General features: G+C 42.9%; 1 protein-coding gene across 4 annotated transcripts in view; it reads left to right on the plus strand.

Annotated features, from left to right (window-relative positions):
* The window catches only part of LOC118527106 (cytochrome P450 3A12-like), a 54,208-nt gene extending 47,608 nt beyond the window's left edge, over positions 1-6,600 (plus strand). For 3 of the 4 annotated variants that reach the window (XM_078074376.1, XM_036078737.2, XM_078074375.1), the window contains one exon: positions 5,357-6,145. In XM_078074376.1, coding sequence (XP_077930502.1) covers positions 5,357-5,452 — 96 coding nt within the window. In that variant the 3' untranslated portion in view covers positions 5,453-6,145. Of the gene's footprint in view, positions 1-5,356; positions 6,146-6,449 lie in introns of those variants that run through there. The other variant, XR_013448691.1, reaches the window with a different exon arrangement.
* Positions 6,601-20,987: the final 14,387 nt, after the last annotated feature.

Raw genomic sequence — 20,987 nt, forward strand, 5'->3', positions numbered from 1 at the left:
CATCAGTGAGACCCTTACCACAGAGATAAAAAAGTTAAAAAAGAATCAATCAGAGATGAAGAATGCAATAAATGAGATTGAAAACAGGCTTGATGCAGTGAACAGCAGCTGGAGGAAGCAGAGGAATGAATTAGTGACCTAGAAGATAATGGAAATAACAGAAAATAATGAAGCTGAACGAAAGAGACAAAGAAGAATTATGCAACACGAATAGATTTAGGGAACTCTGTGACTCCATCAAACATAATAACATTTGTATTATATGAATCGCAGAAGAAGAGAGAGAAAAGGGGACAGAAAATTTATTTGAAGAAATAATATCTGAAAACTTCCCTACTCTGGGGAAGGAAACATACATCCTGATTCCAGGAGGCACAGATAACTCCACCAAAATCAACAAAATCAGGCCAACACCAAGACATGTAATTAAATTTGCAAAATAGGATTGCCTGACTGGCTCAGTCAGTAGGGCATGCAACTCTAGATCTCAGAGCATGAGTTCAAGCCCCACATTGGGCATGGAGTCTACTTAAAATTTAAAAAAAAAATAATAATAATATAGAAAAATAAAAAAATCTTTTTAAAAAATTTGCGAAATATAGTGATAAAGAAAAAATCTTAAAAGCACCAAGACCAAAGTAGTCTTTACCTTACGAGGGAAAACCCATAAGGCTAGCTGGGGATTTCATTTTAGAGCTAAAGAAACCTGTAGATTGAAAGTGATGTGATGAAGAAACATTTATCATGCAAATGGATGTCAAAAGAGAGCTGGAGTAGCAATGCTTATATCAGACAAACTAGACTTTAAAACAAAGACTATAAAAAGAGACAAGGGCATTATATAATCATAAAGGGGACAATCCAACAAGAAGATCTAATAGTTGTAAATATTTATGCACCAACATAGGAGCACCCAAATACATTAAACATAATAACGAACATAAAGGAACTGATTGATAATAACACAAGAACAGTGGGGGACTTTAATACCCCACTGACAGCAATGCACAGATCATCTAAACAGAAAATCAGCAAGAAAACAATGGCTTTGAATGACGCCTTAGACCAGATGGACTTAACAGATATATTGAGAACATTCCATCCAAAGCAGCAGAATACACATTCTATTTAAGTGCACATGGAATATTCTCCAGAAGATACATATTAGGTTACAAAACAAGCCTCAAGAAATACAATAAGATTGGAATCATGCCATGCACCTTTGCCGACCACAACGCTGTGAAAATAGAAGTCAACCACAATAACAAATTTGGACAGATCCTCTGGGGCGCCTGGGTGGCTCAGTCGTTAAGCATCTGCCTTCGGCTCAGGTCATGATCCCAGGGTCCTGGGATCGAGCCCCGCATCAGGCTCCCTGCTCAGCGGGAAGCCTGCTTCTCCCTCTCCCACTCCCCCTGCTTGTGTTCCCTCTCTCTCGCTGTGTCTCTCTCTGTCAAATAAATAAATAAAACCTTTAAAAAAAAAATTTGGACAGATCACAAATACATGGAAACTAAACAATGCTACTAACAATATATGGGTCCACCAGGAAATCAAAGAAGACATAAAAAAAATACATGGAAACAAATGAAAACACAATGACCCAAAACCTTTGGGATGTAGCAAAAGCAGTCCTAAGAGGGAAGTATATAGCATACAGGCGTACCTCAAGAAGCAAGAAAAATCTCAAACAACCTAACCTTACACTAAAGGAGCTAGAAAAAGAACAACAAATGAAGCCTAAAGCCAGCAGAAGGAAGGAAAGAATAAAGATTAGATCAGGAATAAATGATATAGAAACTACAAAAACAATAGAACAGATCAATGAAACCAGGAGGTGGTTCTTTGAAAAAATTGATAAGATCGATAAACCTCCAGCCAGACTTATCAAAAAGAAAAGAGAAAGGACCCCAATAAATAAAATCACAAACGAGAGATGGGAAATAACAACCAACACCACAGAAATACAAAAAATTATAAGAGAATATTATGAAAACCTGTATGCCAACAAATTGGACAACCTGGAAGAAATGGATAGATTCCTAGCAACATATAAACTACTGAAACTGAAACAGGAAGAAATAGAAAACTTGAACAGATCAATAATCAACAAAGAAATTGAATTAGTAATCAAAAAACTCCTAACAAACCAAAGTCCAGGGCCAGATGGCTTTCACAGGCAAATTCTACCAAACATTTAAAGAGTTAATGCTTATTCTTGTCAAACTATTCAAGAATAGAAAAGGAAGGAAAACTTTCAAATCCCTTCTATGAGACCAGCATTGCCCTGATACCAGCACCAGATAAAGACTCCACTAAAGAAGAGAACTACAGGCCAATATCCCTGATGAACATGGGTGCAAAAATTCTCAACAGATACTAGCAAATTGAATCCAACAAAACATTAAAAAAAAAATCATTCACCATGATCAAGTGGGATTTATTCCTGGCTTGCAAGGACTGTGCAATATTCACAAATTAATCAATGTGATACACCACATTAATAAAAGAAAGGATAGGAAAGATATGATTATTTCTATAGATGCAGATAAAGTATTTGACAGAGTAGAACATCCATTCATGATAAAAATCCTCAAAAAGGTACATTTTGAGGGAACATACCTCAACATAATAAAGGCCACATATGAAAAACCCACAGCTAATATCATCCTCAATGGGGAAAAACTGAGAGTTTTTCCTTTATGGTCAGGAAGAAGACAGAGATGTCCACACTCACCACTGTTATTTAACATAGTACTAGAAGTCCTAGCCACACAAATCAGACAACACAAAGAAAGAAAAGCCATCCAAGTCAGCAAGGAAGAAATCAGACTCTCACTACATGCAGATGACATGATACTCTATATAGAAAACCCAAAAAACTCCACTAAAAAATTGCTAGAACTGATCAATGAATTGAGTAAAATTGCAGGACACAAAATCAATGCCAGAAATTTGCTGCATTTCTATACACCAATAATATAGCAGCAGAAAGAGAAATCCTGGAATCAATCCCATTTAAAATTGTGCCAAAAACAATAAGATATCTAGGAATAAGCCTAACCAAAGAAGTGAAAGACCTGTACTCTGAAAACTATAAAACAGTGATGAAAGAAATTGAAGAGGACACAAAGAATTGGAAAGATCTTCCATGCTCATGGATTGAAAGAACAAATATTGTTAAAATGTCCATACTACCCAAAGCAATGTACATGTTTAATGCAATCCTTATCAAATACCAACAGCATTTTTCATGAAGCTGGAACAAATAATCCTGATATTTGAATGATATTTGACCAGAGAGGTCTATAGGGCCTCAGTTCTAGTGGAGGTGGTGTCAGGTCTCATTTCAGAAGCAGACCAGAGCACAGGATGTTATACACAAACAATGAACCATGGAACACTACATCAAAAACTAATGAAGTACTGTATGGTGACTGACAAAACATAATAAAAAGAAAGAAAGAACAACAACAGCAAAAAATCCTAATGCCCGGTCATCTGAGATTTTCTAACATAATTCACCCAGAGTGTGGCTTTAAAAGTGTCCCGTGAGGGGTGCCTGGGTGGCTCAGTCGTTGGGCGTCTGCCTTCGGCTCAGGTCATGATCCCAGGGTCCTGGGACCGAGCCCCACATCAGGCTCCCTGCTCAGTGGGGAGCCTGCTTCTTCCTCTCCCACTCCGCCTGCTTGTGTTCCCTCTCTCGCTGTCTCTCTCTGTCAAATAAATGAATAAATAAAATCTTAAAAAATAAATAAATAAATAAATAAATAAATAAATAAATAAATAAATAAAATAAAAGTGCCCCGTGATTCTCAAGGGCAAGCAAGGTTGAGAATCAGTGGTGTGAAGCATGTCTGCCTGATGTGAAGGACTCCCAGGGTCCAGGCCATCCTGGGTACCTGGCCCCACCTTCTGCAAGCTTGGCTCCATTCAGGCTGTGCTCCCTTTCCATCCCTCTTTGAGCTCTGTGAAGGCTCTGCATGCTCTCCTCCCATCTGTTCTTATCCTTCCAGGCTTGGTCAGTCCCCAGGCCCCTCCCTGGTGCCTCCCCATGCACCAGATCCCATTCCCTCCTCTGCTACATGTTCTAGGTTACTATAGGCCTCTGTCATTATTCCTTTCTTAAACTCCCACCAGTGGCTTATAGTCATCCAGGGAAGTTCACAAGTGATTTGAAGTTGATTTAGAGCCCCAGGATGCAAATTGTAAAGAATTTTAATTTTAATAATTTAAGAAATGACATTTGTGTATAGGCTTGTTGTGTGTGTGTGTCTGTCTTTCTGCAGGGGAAATATATGCATCCCATGTAAGATTTAAAAAATAACAAGGTGTTACATTTTTAGAAGGATCTGGAATCTGTCCTCTGAAAAACATAAAGAATCGTGGCCACTGAATCATTTCAAGCAAGGCTGTACAATACGGCCTACTTTTAGGACTTGTGCATTTATTATACAGCTCATCCCTTTATTAGACTATCAGAGAAGAGGAGGAAGATGGAGGTGGTCTCCATCTTATTTGTGGCTTTAGGGCAGCTGCATAGCAGTAACTGACTACAAACAGGGGTCTCAGCCCTGAGAGAAAGTGGGGCTCTGGCACACCTGGGCTGGGGCAGACACTCCCTGCAAGCTCCTGCTCACCCACAGGCTGGCAGTTCTCACCTTCTAAGGCATTTGCTTACCCTTCAGTCAACTGAGATTAGAAGGTGACTCTGCTGGTGGCTGCCCCACACTTTAGGATAGTCACTAGGGGAGAATGGGGTTAAAGATTCACTCAGAATACTGTAGGGTCTTCAGAAGCTCACCATTTGCACCACATTCTGGAGCAGGAGATGGTAGAAAACAACCATCATGCTTCACAAAGAACTCCTGCCATCAAGAATGGATGGTTCCACCGGGAGAGGTGACAGGATCTTTAGCAGGGAGGATGGCCATACATTAAAATGCATAATACCCACTCAGGTTTACTTTGCAAGCTTGAACATAACACAAAATACATTCTGTATTACTTTTGAAAATACTTTGACATGATGCCTAAGAACCTGGTTTAAAATTTAAAAGTTTATGCCTTTTACTTAAAATTAAAGCAAAAGGAACACAAGCCAACAAAATTTTATCCCCAGCCTGGTACAGAGAAGGTGCTCAATAGATATTTGTTGAATGAGTAGTGGATGAATACTCCCACCCTCCAGTCTTGACAGCTTACAGAGTAAGAGTAAGATCCCAGATATATGCATCTAAAAGTAGTATTTATGTGTTTGTAAATCATTATTGTCCTTCATGTTTCTTGTCTCCTTTGTTTTTGTTGTCAGTAAGGCTTCATTCCTGGTTCTCATATGCTTGTGTAACTGTTGCAGATCCACCTGAGAATGAGCACTCAAGGGATTATTCAAACAGAAAAACCCATTATTCTCAAGGTTGAGCCAAGAGATGGGAGTGTGGACAGAGCCTGACTTTCTCTAAGGACTTCCCCTTTGTTCTTCAAGAAGCTGTATCCCAGATCACCAGAGACCTCAATTTCTTTTGTGAGTAAAACCCAGAAATGAAGATGGCCTTCACATACTGCCCATGATGGATGACTAGGGATTCTGTACATTCATTTAGCTTTCCCAGTGTCTGTGTGGAGCATTATATATTGTGGAGAGTAAAGGAGGTGATAATAATTGCCAGAGATGTAGACTCAGCTTGTCTGGTTCATACAGACTACCCCCAGTTAGTGCCAGCTACTCCCCTGAGCACTGATCAAGATTAAAACTTCCTTAACAATTTTTTTTTTAAGATTTTTTATTTATTTATTTGACAAAGAGAGACACAGCGAGAGAGAGAACACAAGCAGGGGGAGTGGGAGAGGGAGAAGCAGGCCTCCAGTGGAACAGGAAGCCCGATGCGGGGCTCGATCCCAGGACCCCGGGATCATGACCTGAGCCGAAGGCAGACGCTCAACGACTGAGCCACCCAGGCACCCCTTCCTTAACAATTTTATCAACAAACTTTAATGAAAACAAGAATTAGTGTCATGACTGTGGTAGCGACATTTATATCACATGTATTATTTTGAATATTCTACATTAACTATCACACTGAGCCAGTCAAGCAACACCTCTTTACAAAAGTATTAACTGATGGTTTTGTGCACATTAAGGGGAATCCATAGAACTGATGAGTGAGAGCCAGCGACTGAATGTTTTGACCATCACAGTCACTGGGTGGGTGGAGCTTGTTCAGAACTCCAATGTGATATGTTAAGATAGGTGAGAGTTAATCCACTGTGACTTTGCCCATTGCTCAGAAAGTATATTCATAGTTTAACTCTACAGGTTTTGGAGCACATGTTTTTTATAACTCGATGGAGGCACTTAGTATTATATGATTAGTTTTGATTTAAAGTTTTCATCTCATCTGCCCGGCTGTTCTGGTAGGCAGGGAACATACTTTCTCTTTGTGTTCCAGCCTCAGCTCCCAACTGTCCCGACACAATGAACATGGAATCAGAGGTGGTTGATTGGACAGCAAGGCTAAAACCATTTGTCCATTTGCACAGGATTCTTCCTTTTCCTTCCCCTCCCCACTCCTTCTTTCTCTTCTCCTCTCTTCTCTTCCTTTGCCTTTCTTCCTGGATAATTCAGTCCTAAAACCATAGGTGGGGCACAGCCAGGTGGGCAGCCCCACATTGAGGGTCAGGGGCAGAGAAAGAGTCACAGTGACTCCAAGTTAGAAACTGAGTAGGGTGGGGAGGGTGTCCATGTGGAAGAGCAGCCTGGCATGGGTGTGGGAGCCCAAGCTAGGTGAGAAAGATGTCCTCACAGAGGGGTGGTCTGGTGAGAGTCCACAATAGGACAGGGTAAAATCTCAACATCACCTCTGGAATATTCTTACCAGGGAGGCAAACCTTCAAGAAATCCTCAAAAAATCAGACAAAACCAAATAAAGGAATATCTACTCCTAATCTGTAACTGGTGTGTCATCTTCAATAAAGTCAAGGTCCTGAAAGTGATAAAAAAAAGAAAAAAAGAAAAAACAAGCCCAGATTGGAGCCATTTGCCCCCCAACCCCACCTCACAGCAAACTAAGACTAATCACAGTTTCAACTTATCCCAGGAAGGTGAACTTTTAACAGTCCATCTGAAATTTCCTGATGGGCACTAGTGAATCATCTTCAGGATAGAAACCCTGCAAGTCCATCCCCCAGAAAGAAGGTGTCTTGGCCTGAAACAATCCTTTCTTTTCCCTCTATGCACTTCTTGCTCCACCCTCCTTCCTAGAAAACCCTGCATTTTGTACACCTCCTGGGAGCATCTGTCTACTTGCCAGGTGTGATGGTGCTGATTCATTAATCCCTTAATAAAGCCAATTAGCTCTTCAACTTGATTGTTGGAATTCTGTTCTTTAACAAAAGGCTCAACTTAGACTAAGTAAGTGTTCCAGACTGAAGTAAAGAGACTAAAGAGGGGTGAAATGTAAAATCAGTGACCGAATCAGAAGTCCTTCTGCTATAAAGGACATTGGGGAAACAGGCTCTGATGGTTACTTGGCAGTAATGTGTCAGCGTCCACTTCCTGACTTTGAGGGAGAATGTCTTTGTAGGAATTACAGGGGATTATGAAACATCAGGTCAGCAATTTACTCTGAGATGGATCGGGAACATAGTTCATGGAAGAGACTCTTCTGGAAGCTTGTGACTGTTCCCAGGAGAAGAGGGTCACAGAAGCAGCTCGAGCCTACACAGCTCTCCATGTCCCTACCTTAGTCTGACTTGTATTATTTAATGCAACAAGGCAGGACCACACAGTGATGAGAGATGGGGATCTCTGAGCCTGGAGCCCCTGGGCTTTGAATGCCAGCTCAGTCCAGGGCTGAGTCTAGACCAATCAGTGGTTTTGGGTAAAAGAAGAAAAGGTGCCCCTTTTGCATAGCTGGACCCACAGGGCTTGGGCCACCCTCCACTACAGACATGGGACCTTGAACAATTCCTTAATACCTCATTGCTCAGGACTTAGTGCCTCAGATTGTTAAAATAAGGGGATGATGCCAGGGCCTATGTGACAGGACGATTAAACTAGATGATGTGTGTGAGGTGTTTAGGACACAGACTTCAGAGCACGCAGTGAGCACGTAATCAATGTCAGCTATTACTTTCATAGCTGTATTATCCTCAGTCCTCAGGAAGCCATGTTGGTTTGGACATTTGGGCTCCAGCCTAGTCAAGTCCAGCTTCAATCTGCCATTTGAGAAAGTAATTGCATACATCTTTCATGGAGGTTTAACTATGAAGGTATTGATGTCTCAGCTGATGTTCTTCAGGAATTTTCCAAAAAACAATATAAACATCCCCCTTCTAGAAGTGCCTTTGTGAAGTGAGAATAATGTGAACCTCACGGAGTTGGAGTGGGGAGGTGTCAGCAGGGGGCGCCCTCACGCCCTACCACACAGACGCAACAAGAAGAGATAGACTTGACCTTGCTCTACCCTACTATCCCAACTGGAGGAAGAAGGGCTCTCCTTGTACAACCCACCACCCCTTCTGCCTCAGAAGAGCTCAGCCAATGAGAAGCCACCACACTTCTAACTCCAGGGTTACTCCAGTGGACTTCAGTTTATAACAGCCTTCCCAGCTTCTCTTTTTCTCCTGAAAAGAGCATACTATAGAAGCCACTTTTAGGCAAACAGGCTTGAGTGATGGATTGTAGAAAGGGCCCACAGCGACCCCCTGGCTGGATACAGACAGGCCCATCAGGTGACCCATCTCAAAATATCCATAGACCCAAACCTACCAATGGGCTACTTACAACCGGGCACCGTTGCCAAAAAGGAGAAAATGCCCTTTGTCACCATACCTCATCTTCCCCAAACAGTCCCCACCCACTGTGTCCTTGCAGTGTATCCAATAAACTTCTATCTCCTTTGTTCTGCCTCAGGTGAATTCTTTCACAGCCTGTGCGCAGGCTTCCACTGGATCGTCGCCCCGTATTTGGGGGGCCCCATCCGATTGGGACAGACACTCCATTTAGATACCACATTTGATAGCCTCACATGGGGAGCCTGCCCCCCCACCCCCCACACACACATTTGGTGGCCACTGATGAGGGCCTTTATCAGTCCCGGGACGCTCCCCGGATTCTCCAGGAATTTCTGGGGACTTTCCCTCAGTGCACCCAGTCTAGTACTCCTCGGGGAACTGACAACCTCCGCGGAGGTGACTCCTTGCGGAGGGTCCCAAGCCCCAGGGGGAACCAGGCCGACGCCACTGCCCAGAAGGGTGAGGGGTTTCCCCCTCTGCCCTTCGGGGAGGCCCTTCCCTCTCTCTCTCTTTGCGGTCCTTCCGCAGCCTAACCCCAGTACTTCTGAGACACGGAAGGTGCCCTGCTGGGGCGGCTCTCCCGCGCCGTCTGAAGGGCTGAGGCCGAGCAGGTCAGACTGCCCGCACCTGTGAGGGCGCAGGACCCCTGGCCTCTGCTCTCTCACTGCAGCCGGGAGGTGTGGTCCCAGCGTCCCGCGCAACTGCGAATCCGCACACGTCCGGGCTCGGGTGGGATCCCTTGCGGCCTCTGGCGTCTGGGCCGCCGAGCTTCCTGCGGCCTCCGGCCCTGTCCCTCTCGGCCCGCGCCTCCAGCCGCCGTCTGGATCTGCGGGCAAAGCCGAGCGCGCTCCTGTGCCCTCCTTTTCCCCGCCGAACTGGTGTGCGGCTCTCCCTGCTGCCAGGGCACGTGCCCACAGGAAGCGCCAGGCCAGTTGCCGTGACCCTCTCCGTGGTGGGATGCTACCGGGACGCCGCCACCACAGCAGTCTGCCGCCTCCCGTGGGTCCTGTCCTTTTTCAGGTCAGCGGGTCACCCTGAGTGAAATCGCGACCTCCAGCCGGAGCTCCATTCCGGATGCAGTTTCGGAATATAGGTGAGGTTCAGTGGGGTGGAGTCCGGAGCCGAGGACCAAGAAGGAATTCTTGAGGCGTCTTCGGTGCGAAATGGTGGTTTATCACAGCACGGGGACAGGACCCGTGGGCAGAAAGAGCTGCTGCCCTGTGGTCTTGAGGAGTGGCTGATTATATATACTCAGGAGTTGGGGAGGAGAGGACAAAGGGGGTGTCCAGAAGGACTGTCATAGCTAAAGACTCTCCGGATACTGGAGGCCTGGTTATTGTCAAGCCAAGGTTGTTTTCCCCTCTAATGGGACACTAACATGAAGACAGTTGGGAGTTTCCTGGAGGGATGTTACATTCTTCCTATCACACCTCCTTGTCAATGGGCTTCAGGTTCAAAAGAAATTCAGTTTTATTTACATTTCCTTCTGCCTCAGCCTCCCTCAATTTCATGTAGGGGAGGGTGATGTTAGGGCTTCAGGAAACTGAGTTGTGGGTCTCTGGAAGTTAGGTTATTGATAAGAAAGCTTCTTCCTTGTAAATCACTAGGACATTTGTAAACTAAGGGAGACTCCTGTCCTGCAGGACTGTGATCTCTATCAGTTAACCATTTGTTTTTCCTTTAGGGCAGCCAGGAGTGCCTGAGGAATGTCCCATATATCCCCCGGGGGGGGGGGGGGGAGGAGTTGGAGGGTACCAGCTTCTGCTTTGTCCTCAGCTTGCCTTCTGTTCCCTCATCATTCCCTTTGGCCGGATGCCCCTTGGGAATCAGCAGCTGGTCTTTCCCACCTATGGGAGCCTGTCTCCTCCTTTGGACTCACCCTTAGGCTGTAATTTTTTTTTAAGATTTTGTTTATTTATTTGACAGAGAGACACAGCCAGAGAGGGAACACAAGCAGGGGGAGTGGGAGAGGGAGAAGCAGGCTTCCCGCTGAGCAGGGAGCCCGATGTGGGGCTCGATCCCAGGACCCTGGGATCATGACCTGAGCCGAAGGTAGATCCTTAACGACTGAGCCACCCAGACGCCCCTTTAGGCTGTATTCTTTTTTTTTTTTTTTAAAGATTTTATTTATTTATTTGACAGAGAGAGAGAGAGAGAGAGAGAGAGCGCACAAGCAGGGGGAGAGGCAGAGGGAGAAGCAGGCTTCCCGCTGAGCAGAGAACCTGACGTGGGGCTCGATCCCAGGATCCTGGGATCATGATCTGAGCCGAAGGCAGACGCTTAACGACTGAGCCACCCAGGTGCCCCCTAGGCTGTATTCTTAAAAGCTAGAACAATCTGACCCCCCGAGGCCTGAGGAAAAACATATCTTTTTATGTTTCCTGGCCTCCCTACAAACTCCCAGATGAAGACATATGGCCCATCCATGGAACTCTCTCTTAAGATACTGTTTTCCAGCTTGTTCAGCTTTGCTGGAATTCCTCCCCATGATCATAAGTCCCATATGTGTCTTGCTCAGTGTCCTGGCCCTAAATCGGGACCCTGACCTAAGAGCCTTTTACAGAATGTCTTTGGCCGCTAACCAGGCTAACCAGCTGCCTCCAGAGGTACTGGATGGGGACTCTCTTGCTGTTCCACCTCCAAATAGATACAGGGGCTTCTCCCTCATTCATTTCCAGGGTTAATGGCTATAATCATTGGAACCAACTGTCTCTGCTTAGTCTACCTCAGGATGGGGACTTGAAGGAATATTCCCAAGCAGGGGTGCCTGGGTAGCTCAGGTTAAGCGTCTGCCTTCGGCTCAGGTCATGATCCCAGGGTTTTGGGCTCCAGCTCTGATTCGACTCTCTGCTCAGCAGGAAGCCTGCTTCTGCCTGCCACTCTGTCTACTTGTGCGCTCACGCTCTCTCTCTCTCTGTCAAACAAACAGATAGATAGATAGATAGATAGATAGATAAATACATAAATAAATAAATAAAATCTTTTTTTAAAAAAAGAAGGAGATTCCCAAGCAGCTGCCGAAACTCCTTTTGTTTCAGGGTAGTTCCCTGTCTTCTCCCACCCAACATGGATTTATTTCCACTTGATGGTGGAAAGAAAACATGGCACCTGCTCATTTGTCCGAGTTGATGAGCTTTAGAACCGGGAATCCTCTTTCTCTGCCCTCTGGCAGCACTTCACCTCTTCGGCCTCCCCCTTCCCCTCCTATACCATCCTGGGTGCCTCTGGCACCATTGGTTCCTCTTCCTACCTTTTCTGTGAAGTAGCTAGGAGCACCCATTGAACTTAACACAGCCACTTCAGATTTCCGTGCCACTGTCCCCAGGTAAAATTTGACAAAGCGGAACAAATTGATTGACTTTTAAGTGGACCCAAGTGGAACATAATTTGGTATTTAAACTAGTTGAAACTTTTATTCTACCAAGGTTTACTCAAGGTCAAATAAGCTTGCAAGTTATTCACAAAAAGATGACTTAAAAAGAATGGTTAGTTTTGTCCATCTTAATGTTTTCCAGGGTAATTGTTACCATAGCTTTCAAAGTGTTTGGTAACCTGAAACTTTGAAGTTTTGCTTGAGTGATAAATTGGCTTGAATTCATTGGACATCTAAATCTTTTCCAAATGAGGTAAGATACTAAAGCGTTGATTACTGAACTTAGGTTTGTCTTTTGGCTTCTTACTGCACACAAACCAAGGATATTTGAGTCTCTTGGTAAACCTGCTTTGTGTTTAATTGATTCATAAATCTGCCATCTAAAGAATTCCAGTGTATAGTCAGAATGGCTAAAATTAACAAGACAGGAAACAACAGATATTGGCGAGTATGCAGAGAAAGGGGAACTCTCTTACACTGCTGCTGGGAATGCAAGCTGGTACAGACACTCTGGAAAACAGTATGGAGGGTCCTCAAGAAGTTGAAAATAGAGCTACCATATGACCCAGCAATTGCAGTACTAGATATTTACCCCAAAGATACAAATGTAGTGATCCAAAGGGGCACCTGCACCCCAGTGTTCATAGCAGCGATGTCCACAATAGCCAAACTATGGAAAGGGCCGAGATGTCCATCGACAGATGAATGGGTAAAGAAGATGTGGTGTATACATACAATGGAATATTACCTAGCCATCAAAAAGGATGAATACTTACCATTTATATTGACGTGGATGGAACTGGAGGGTATTATGCTGAGTGAAATAAGTCAATCAGAGAAAGATAATTATCATATGGTTTCACTCATATGTGAAATTTAACAAACAAAACAGAGGATCATAGGGGAAGGGAGGGAAAACTGAATGGGAAGTCCTCAGAGAGGGAGAAAAACCGTGAGAGACTCTTATCTATAGGAAACAAACAGGATTGCTGGAGGGGAGGTGGGTAGGCTGATGGGGTAACTGGGTGATGGGCATTAAAGAGGGCACTTGATGTAATGACCACTGGGTGTTATACGCAACTGATGAATTATTGAACATTACATCTGAAACTAATGATGTACTATATGTTGGCTAATTGATTTTAAATTAAAAAAATAAAATAAGAATTCTGGTGTAACAATTCACAATTGATTACTACTGAGTTTTGAGTGGAAGACTAAGGTTTCTAAGGGTTAAAATTCTGCTAAATGTAATTAAGACTGATGGAAGTAAGGGAAGCAACTCTGTATGTGGGGAAATAGGAGATGTGTAAGAAAGGTATAAGGAGTGGGAATACATTTTTGTTGAAGGAAAAAGAAAGTAACTTTGTCCTAAAATGAGACCGGTTGTTTGGAGAGAAATGGTTTGGGACAAAATATGAATGCAAAAGAAAATTGTAGAAGGTTGTGAAGGGAAATCTTTGGAAAGGAATTTTTTGTGTGGTCAGGATGGACTGGACTAAGATTGAAATGAATAGGTAAAATATGCTGGTATAAGATTGAAATTCTGCTTTCTGTCTGTTAAAGAGACAAGATTTTCTTGGATTATTTATTGCTGCTCTTGGTAAGAAAATGTAAACAAAGTTGCTTTTTCTTTGTCTGCCCGGAAAAACCAGTTTCTATGTTTTGTCTTTATCAGGTCTTTTTGATTATCTATAATCCTATTTAGGCATGTTCTTTATTTTATTTTATTTTTTTATTATGTTAGTCACCATACAGTACATCATTAGTTTTTGATGTAGTGTTCCATGATTCATTATTTGCATATAACACCCAGTGCTCATTACAACACGTACCCTCCTTAATGTGCTTTAAAACTTTCTAAGGTTTTTAACAAACTTCGCCAAGATTTAAAATCGCAAATGAGGTCTTTTTGACGAATTAGGAATGTTGATTTGGTATGGTATGTTCTGGTATAAGGTCATCACACTATATTATGATTATGAAAGTGTTGTGTGTTATGTGTCACAGAAATAACTGAATTTCCTTATCAGCTACATCACAATGAACTCTCAGATCATTAACAATGTCCATTTGTGATTTTTTTAGTCATTTATACTTACTGTTCAGATGCTCTTGCAAAATGTGTTTCATCTTCCAGGAGATTCATAAAATGGACTTTTGACAAAACACATATTTGATATCTCTAAGAATCAGAAAACAAATGGGGAAGAATTTCCAGAACTGACTAAAAAGCTCCATTCAAATGGAGTAAGAATTAATAACATGGAACTAAATGAACTGAAGAAGATGATTATGGTTTTGTGACTCGTTTGAAACATTGCTGGTTCTCTAATGTTTGCTCTTCCAGATTAAGGAAACTTTCTCCTAAGATATATCTAGGATTGGGGTGCCTGGGTGGCTCAGATGGTTAAGCGTCTGCCTTCGGCTCAGGTCATGATCCTAGGGTCCTGGGATCGAGTCCCGCGTCGGGCTCCCTGCTGGGCGGGGAGCCTGCTTCTCCCTCTGCCTCTGCCTCTCTCTCTCTCTCTCTGACTCTCATGAATAAATAAATAAAAAAACATTAAAAAAAAAGATATATCTAGGATTTACAGAAATGTGATAAAATATTCATTTGTGAACAAATGGAAGCATTTAACTTTTCTCTCTATTCAAAACTTTTCAGTGAGTACTTCTTCTTTCATGACAATCATAGTTGTTTGCATAAGTTCAATAAGAATCTGTTCTCCTTGTAACAGGACACCACTGGGAACATTGGTTATTTTAGCAAGGCTTTGACTGGAATGTCATAGTTGAGAGACATGCATAGACTCAGATATGCCCAGACAGCTTTAAGGAACTAAGGTTGACTTTATGGAGCCAATAAAGCCCCCTTAGAACTGTTGGCCTGATACCTTGCTTCCAGAGTTCCCAGCAGCCTTACCAGGTGAGTAAACAATGTCACTTCCTGGCAGGTGCAGGAACCTCGGGATATGTTGGGGACCTCAAGAAGAGGAATTTGCCCAAATCTACAGGTATTGCAGGCATGTTTGATGGCAAGTATTTGGCTTGGCTTCTGCCCTAGAGAGGCTACTGAAAGTTCAATTGAGATTCCTTTTGAATAGTTCTATCAAAGCAGATTTTAGATCTATAGGGTCAATCACTATTCTTGCTGAGCTAATGAAAATAATTCAGCCAAGTTTATTAAATTGGTCTTGTATTGCAAATGAATTAGTCTTGATTTGGCTATCTCTAGAAATAAGGGTGAATTTAGAGAAAAATTATGTTTCAGTAATACACATTTGTGGATGTTAAATTCTAGTTCTGATTGTCTTTGAATATTTGTTGTTTTCCTAAGCTAGACAACTTGAGGTAAAGTTCTGAAAAATTGCCACAATAGCACATGTATAGATACTCTTTGTTCTTGTTTTTTTTTTTTTTTTTTTTTTTTTTTTTTTTAAAGATTTTATTTATTTATTTGACAGAGAGAGAGACAGAGAGGGAACACAAGCAGGGGGAGTGGGAGAGGGAGAAGCAGGCTTCCCGCCGAGCAGGGAGCCCGATGTGGGGCTCGATCCCAGGACCCTGGGATCATGACCTGAGCCGAAGGCAGACGCTCAACGCCTGAGCCACCCAGGCGCCCCACTCTTTGTTCTTGTTATCCTGTGGGGATAATAACAGGACCCCTGGACATAAGATTATTGGAACAGCTGGAAAATGGAATGGGTTCTCCAACATCTGTGTAAGTTAACTAGCACCTTGACCAGTTCTCTGTGGCTGGGATGACAAAATTGTTCCTTAAAAGCCAGAGTGTACCCCACTCCATGGGGTTAACTATGGACTTGTAGAGATAATGGATGACCCCACTTTTCTTATGTTTGGATTGGATGATACACTTGGGGATGCCCATATTCCCAGATAAATCCTCTCCCACTTGTCAGTGATTCCTTGTAATTAGGATATTGTTAAGACTAGACATCAAACAAAGAGGGCTTCTTGGTGGTTTTATCCCTTAGCCATGTTCCTCCCCAATAGAGGAGTCACCTCTATTGATATAAAATTGCAAGTAGAGGCTTGAGCCAAGCATACAGTAATCACCTTTAACTGAACTCAATATGCAGGTCACCCACAAATTCAAAAGATGGCCCTCCAAAACCCAATGGCCTTTGATATCCTGACTGGAGCTCAAGGAGGAACCTATGGTTTATTAAAACAGAGTGTTATAAAGGGGCGCCTGCATGGCTCAGTTGGTTAAGTGTCTGCCTTCGGCTCAGGTCGTGATCTCAGGATCCTGGAATTGAGCCCCATATTGGGCTCCCACTCAGCGGGGAGTCTGCTTCTCCCTCTCCCTCTGCCCCTCCCACCTGTTCATGTGCTCGCTCGCTCTCTCTCTCTCTGGAATAAATAATAAATTTTTAAAAAACACTGTTATGTATACTCCAGATTACCACAAAAATATTCTGGGTTTCTAACTGACATGGGTACTGAAGGCCAGTGAGAAGGGCCCAGGTCTGCAGGGGCAAGTCCCAGGCCTTATAGAGCTATGGACACAGCCACACACCATCAAGGACCCTCTGTGGAACCAGGGCAGGGAGGTGTCACTTTTAAGACCCGGGGCAGAGAGAGGGTCTGAGGCACAATATCCCACCCTGAAGTCACCCCAAAAATCCTGAGCTCATTCTGGGAGGAGCAGGGAAAGGCAGTGGGGGCGGGGGGAAGTATGATCAGAAAGACTGAACTCAGAAAAGCTCTTTACCCAAGTCAGACCAAGAAGTTGTTTTAGGAAATGAAATATTTAGGCAGATGAAATTCTGCCTCCCCAGTCTTACCCGAGGAAGTGTCTCAAGGAGGTGATGATGTTAAAGATGAAAAGTTTAAAAAGCTACCTTTTCTTTGGCATCTGTGTGTTTTCAAAAGCAGTGTGTCTCATTCCTGCAATTGGAACCATAACACGATTGATTACCAAGATGAAATGGAAAAATCAGAGAACTGCAAAGGTCTCAAGTCAAAGCCTTTAATTTTACAGATTTCTCATTTAGTGCTAAGAGGCCTTGGAAGAAACTGAAACACAGAGAGGTTAATGACTTGTTCAAGGTGAGAGATTGGGAATGGTGGAGCCCTCTGACCTGTGGCCTCATTCACTATGCTGAGCTGCTTCCAGACAAGTTCATTAGTCCCACTGCTGGGATGGACCCCACAGGCCCCCAAGGGACAGGGATGGCTTTGAGGCCAATTTTGGCCCCACTGGTGTTTTCTTAGGGCCCAGCACTCTGCTGAGCACACAGAAGGCCTTCAGTAAAAACATCTTGAGGCTGTTTGTGAAACACATATTGGAAAAACACCTAGACTCTCACCAGTAGCAGTCATCCTTTATCATTTGGGGATTTCCCAACACCTGCCCTCAGGGTTCATCTGAACTTCAAACATGCCTAAAAGATCAGCAGGAAGGTTCTTGTCCTGGCTTTTGCTTAGATCCACAGACATTTCCTTGGCACCGCTCTGGATCAGGTCCAGATGTGCCCCATTTCTGGAGAAAAGTCACATCCCTGAATAGACAGATTCAATATGGCAGAAGGTCAGCCTCGGCATGTTGAGAGCACACAGAAGGAGCACTTGTCCACAAAGGGGGTTGGGAGGGGCTCATACCTGGTCTGAGGCTTCTAAAATTTTATTTTAAAAATCAAATATATAAATGTATATGCTTTATAAAGTTGAACAGTACTACAGTGGCTATAGGAAAACTAGTGGTCCCTTGCTCCGCCTGATCTCCATTCCCATTTTCCTCTAAGTCCAGTTTCAACCAGTTCTGTAGTTTCTTCTCATGTTTACTGCTGTGTCATTAAATGACATGCTCTTACTGCTACTTGTTGATTACTTGGAAGCTAAGAGTTTAGGTTGCTAATATCCTCTTGCCTCCCACTCACTTCCCACCCTCCCCAAACTGGGATGGGTATTGAGTCCTAGTTGGTGAATGACAAACTTCTCTTTATTCACAAGTCTATGCTTCCATTTCTAGGCAAGTTTTCATATTCCTTGGAATCAAGAGTTCCTTTTTATAATTTGATGAGTTTTCTATGGCCCATTAGTCTATTTCCACCAGAAGCATCACTCGCCTCTGCATGGTCAAGCCCTCCTGAGGCTCTCTCCTTGCCTTGGCCTAGTCTGTTTGCTCCCTGTAGCGTGTGCAGGGCTATCATCCTGGGCATTCCGCTCGCCTCTCTGCTGCACTGAATTACCTGTTTGAAGACTCTGAGGTGCTTTCTTTCTTGGTTTTCTCCCTCATTTTGGCAAAGGCCATCTTCTTACAGCTTTCAGGAGAATGATGCAGAGGAGTAAATTTTTTTTTTAAGAATGTGAATGTCTGAATATATCTCTGCTCTACTGCCATTCTTGATGGATGATTTGAACTTAGACTTCTAGGTGGGCTAGAATTTTCTCTGTGAACTTGAAGACATAGAGACTTGTCTCTAGTATCACTGTTGAGAAGATTAGTGCCCTTCTGATTTCTGAGTCCTTGTATATGAACTGTGTCTTGATCCGCTCACTCTCTCTTCAAGCATTTGGGATCTTTTTGTCTCTGGTGTTCTGTAAGTTCATGGCAGTGTGCCTTCAGAGATCTGTTTTCATCCATCATTTTTTTTTTCTAAGATTTTATTTATTTGTCAGAGAGAGAGAGAATGTGCACAAGCCAGCAGAGGGGGAAGCAGGCTCCCCAGTGAGCAAGGAGACTGATGTGGGACTTGATCCCAGGACCTGGGATCATGACCTGAGCTGAAGGCAGGCATTTAACTGATTGAGCCACCCAGGTGCCCTCATCCATCATTCTGAGCAGAGCTGTCCAAGAGACCTTTCTGCAGTGATGCAAATGTTGTGTATCTGTGCTGTCCAATATGGTTGCCTCCAGCGACATGAGGCTATTACACACTTGAAATGTGGCCGGTGTGGCTGAGGAATGGCATTTTTTATTTTAGCTATTTTTAATAAATTTATATTTAACATAACTAGTCACATGTGTCCAGGGACTGTGTATTGGACAGTGCACTCTAATGGCCTTTCACTCTTTAGACTGTTGCTTTTCAGTCCTGGGAATTTTTGTTAAATTATTTCTTTAATGTTTCTAATTGTTTGGAAACCCCTATTGGTCAGATGATGGAACTCCTGCAATTATTCTCTAGTTTTCTTGGTTTTCCCTTTTCATTTTTTTTTTGGGGGGGCGGTGAATTACTTACATAAAGTTAACCTAGTGAACATATCTTTATTTAAAATTTTGATATTTTATCCGTTATTGCACCTTGTCTACCTTTCCATTCCTTTCTAGGTATTTATCTAATATTTTTTTCATTCTATGACCCTCTCTTGGTCTTCCTGTTTTTCTCTCCTTAATTTTTCAAAATGTGGTTCAGGCATTTTTATCGTTGTATTTGGTTTATGTATATTCAGTTTCCTAGGTTTGGATAGAGCTGCTGACGTTGACATTCAACCAGGGTGAGTGAAGGCTCAGGAAATTTCAGGCTCGCCTAGTCTGCTCACTTACCTTCATACTGTCTCCCTCTCTCTTTCTCTGCTCATTTATACTACTATTTTCTACTGTTTTCCCATTCTAGTCTTAGTTTACTCTCTGACCCAAAGTGACCATTAAACTGCAAGTGATTTGATGTGTTTCCTACTTTTTGGTACTGGATGAAATATCCTTTGTGGGCCTACTAACCAGATCCCAAATCTGACCACGTCCTTGCTAAGCTACTGAATTAAACTCTTCACATTAGGAAGTACAATCTATTCAACTATTCATCTTGTCAAAGACATAGCAAGTGTGTTACATTTTTTATTATTTCATTGGACCCCTCTGCTCAATTCTAATACTTGTAGAAATAATACAGGTCTTAAAAACCTTTTAAGTATATCACACTTCCAGAGAAGTGAGCAGATCATAAGGGCACAGCATGATGAAGTTTCACAAAGCTAACATATCATGTAGCCGGTACACAGATCAAGAAACAGAACATTGCTTTGCCCCCCTGAGAGGGTCTCCCTGTGCCACTTTCAGTCACTGTCCCACAAGGGCAACCACTATTTTCACTTTTAATACCAGAGACAAATTTAGCCTACTTTTGAACTGTGTAAGTTTGGGATCACATAGGGCATAACTCTTTTTTGTCTAATTTATTTTGCTCAATATTTTGTTTTGCTCAACTTAGTCATGTTGTTGGGCCTAGTCATGTGTTCTCATTACTGGATAGATTTGCATTGTGTCCCTATACCACAGTGTATCCACTCTAATATTGATGGGCATTCAGGTAGCTTCCAGTTTGGTGTGTTACAGATAATACCAGTATGAACATTCTTGTACATAAATCTTGATGGCTGTACATTAGCATTCCTCTATTATTATTATTTTTATTATTATGTTATGTTAGTCACCATACAGTACATCATTAGTTTTTGATATAGAGTTCCATGATTCATTGTTTGCGTATAACACCCAGTGCTCCATGCAGTAGTCCCCTCCTTAATACCCATCACTGGGCTAACCCATCCCCCCACTCCCTCCCCTCTAAAACCCTCAGTTTGTTTTCCAGAGTCCATAGTCTCTCATGGTTCGTCTCCCCCTCTGATTTCCCCCCCTTCATTTTTCCCTTCCTTCTGCTAATGTCCTCCATGCTATTCCTTATGTTCCACCAATAAGTGAAACCATATGATAATTGACTTTCTCTGCTTGACTTATTTCACTTAGCATAATCTCCTCCAGTCCCATCCATGTTGATGCAAAAGTTGGGTATTCATTCTTTCTGATGGCTGAGTAATATTCCATTGTATATATGGACCACATCTTCTTTTC

The sequence above is a fragment of the Halichoerus grypus genome, chromosome 6 (genome assembly GCF_964656455.1).
Source record: "Halichoerus grypus chromosome 6, mHalGry1.hap1.1, whole genome shotgun sequence".
In the NCBI taxonomy this organism is placed as follows: Eukaryota; Metazoa; Chordata; class Mammalia; order Carnivora; family Phocidae; genus Halichoerus; species Halichoerus grypus.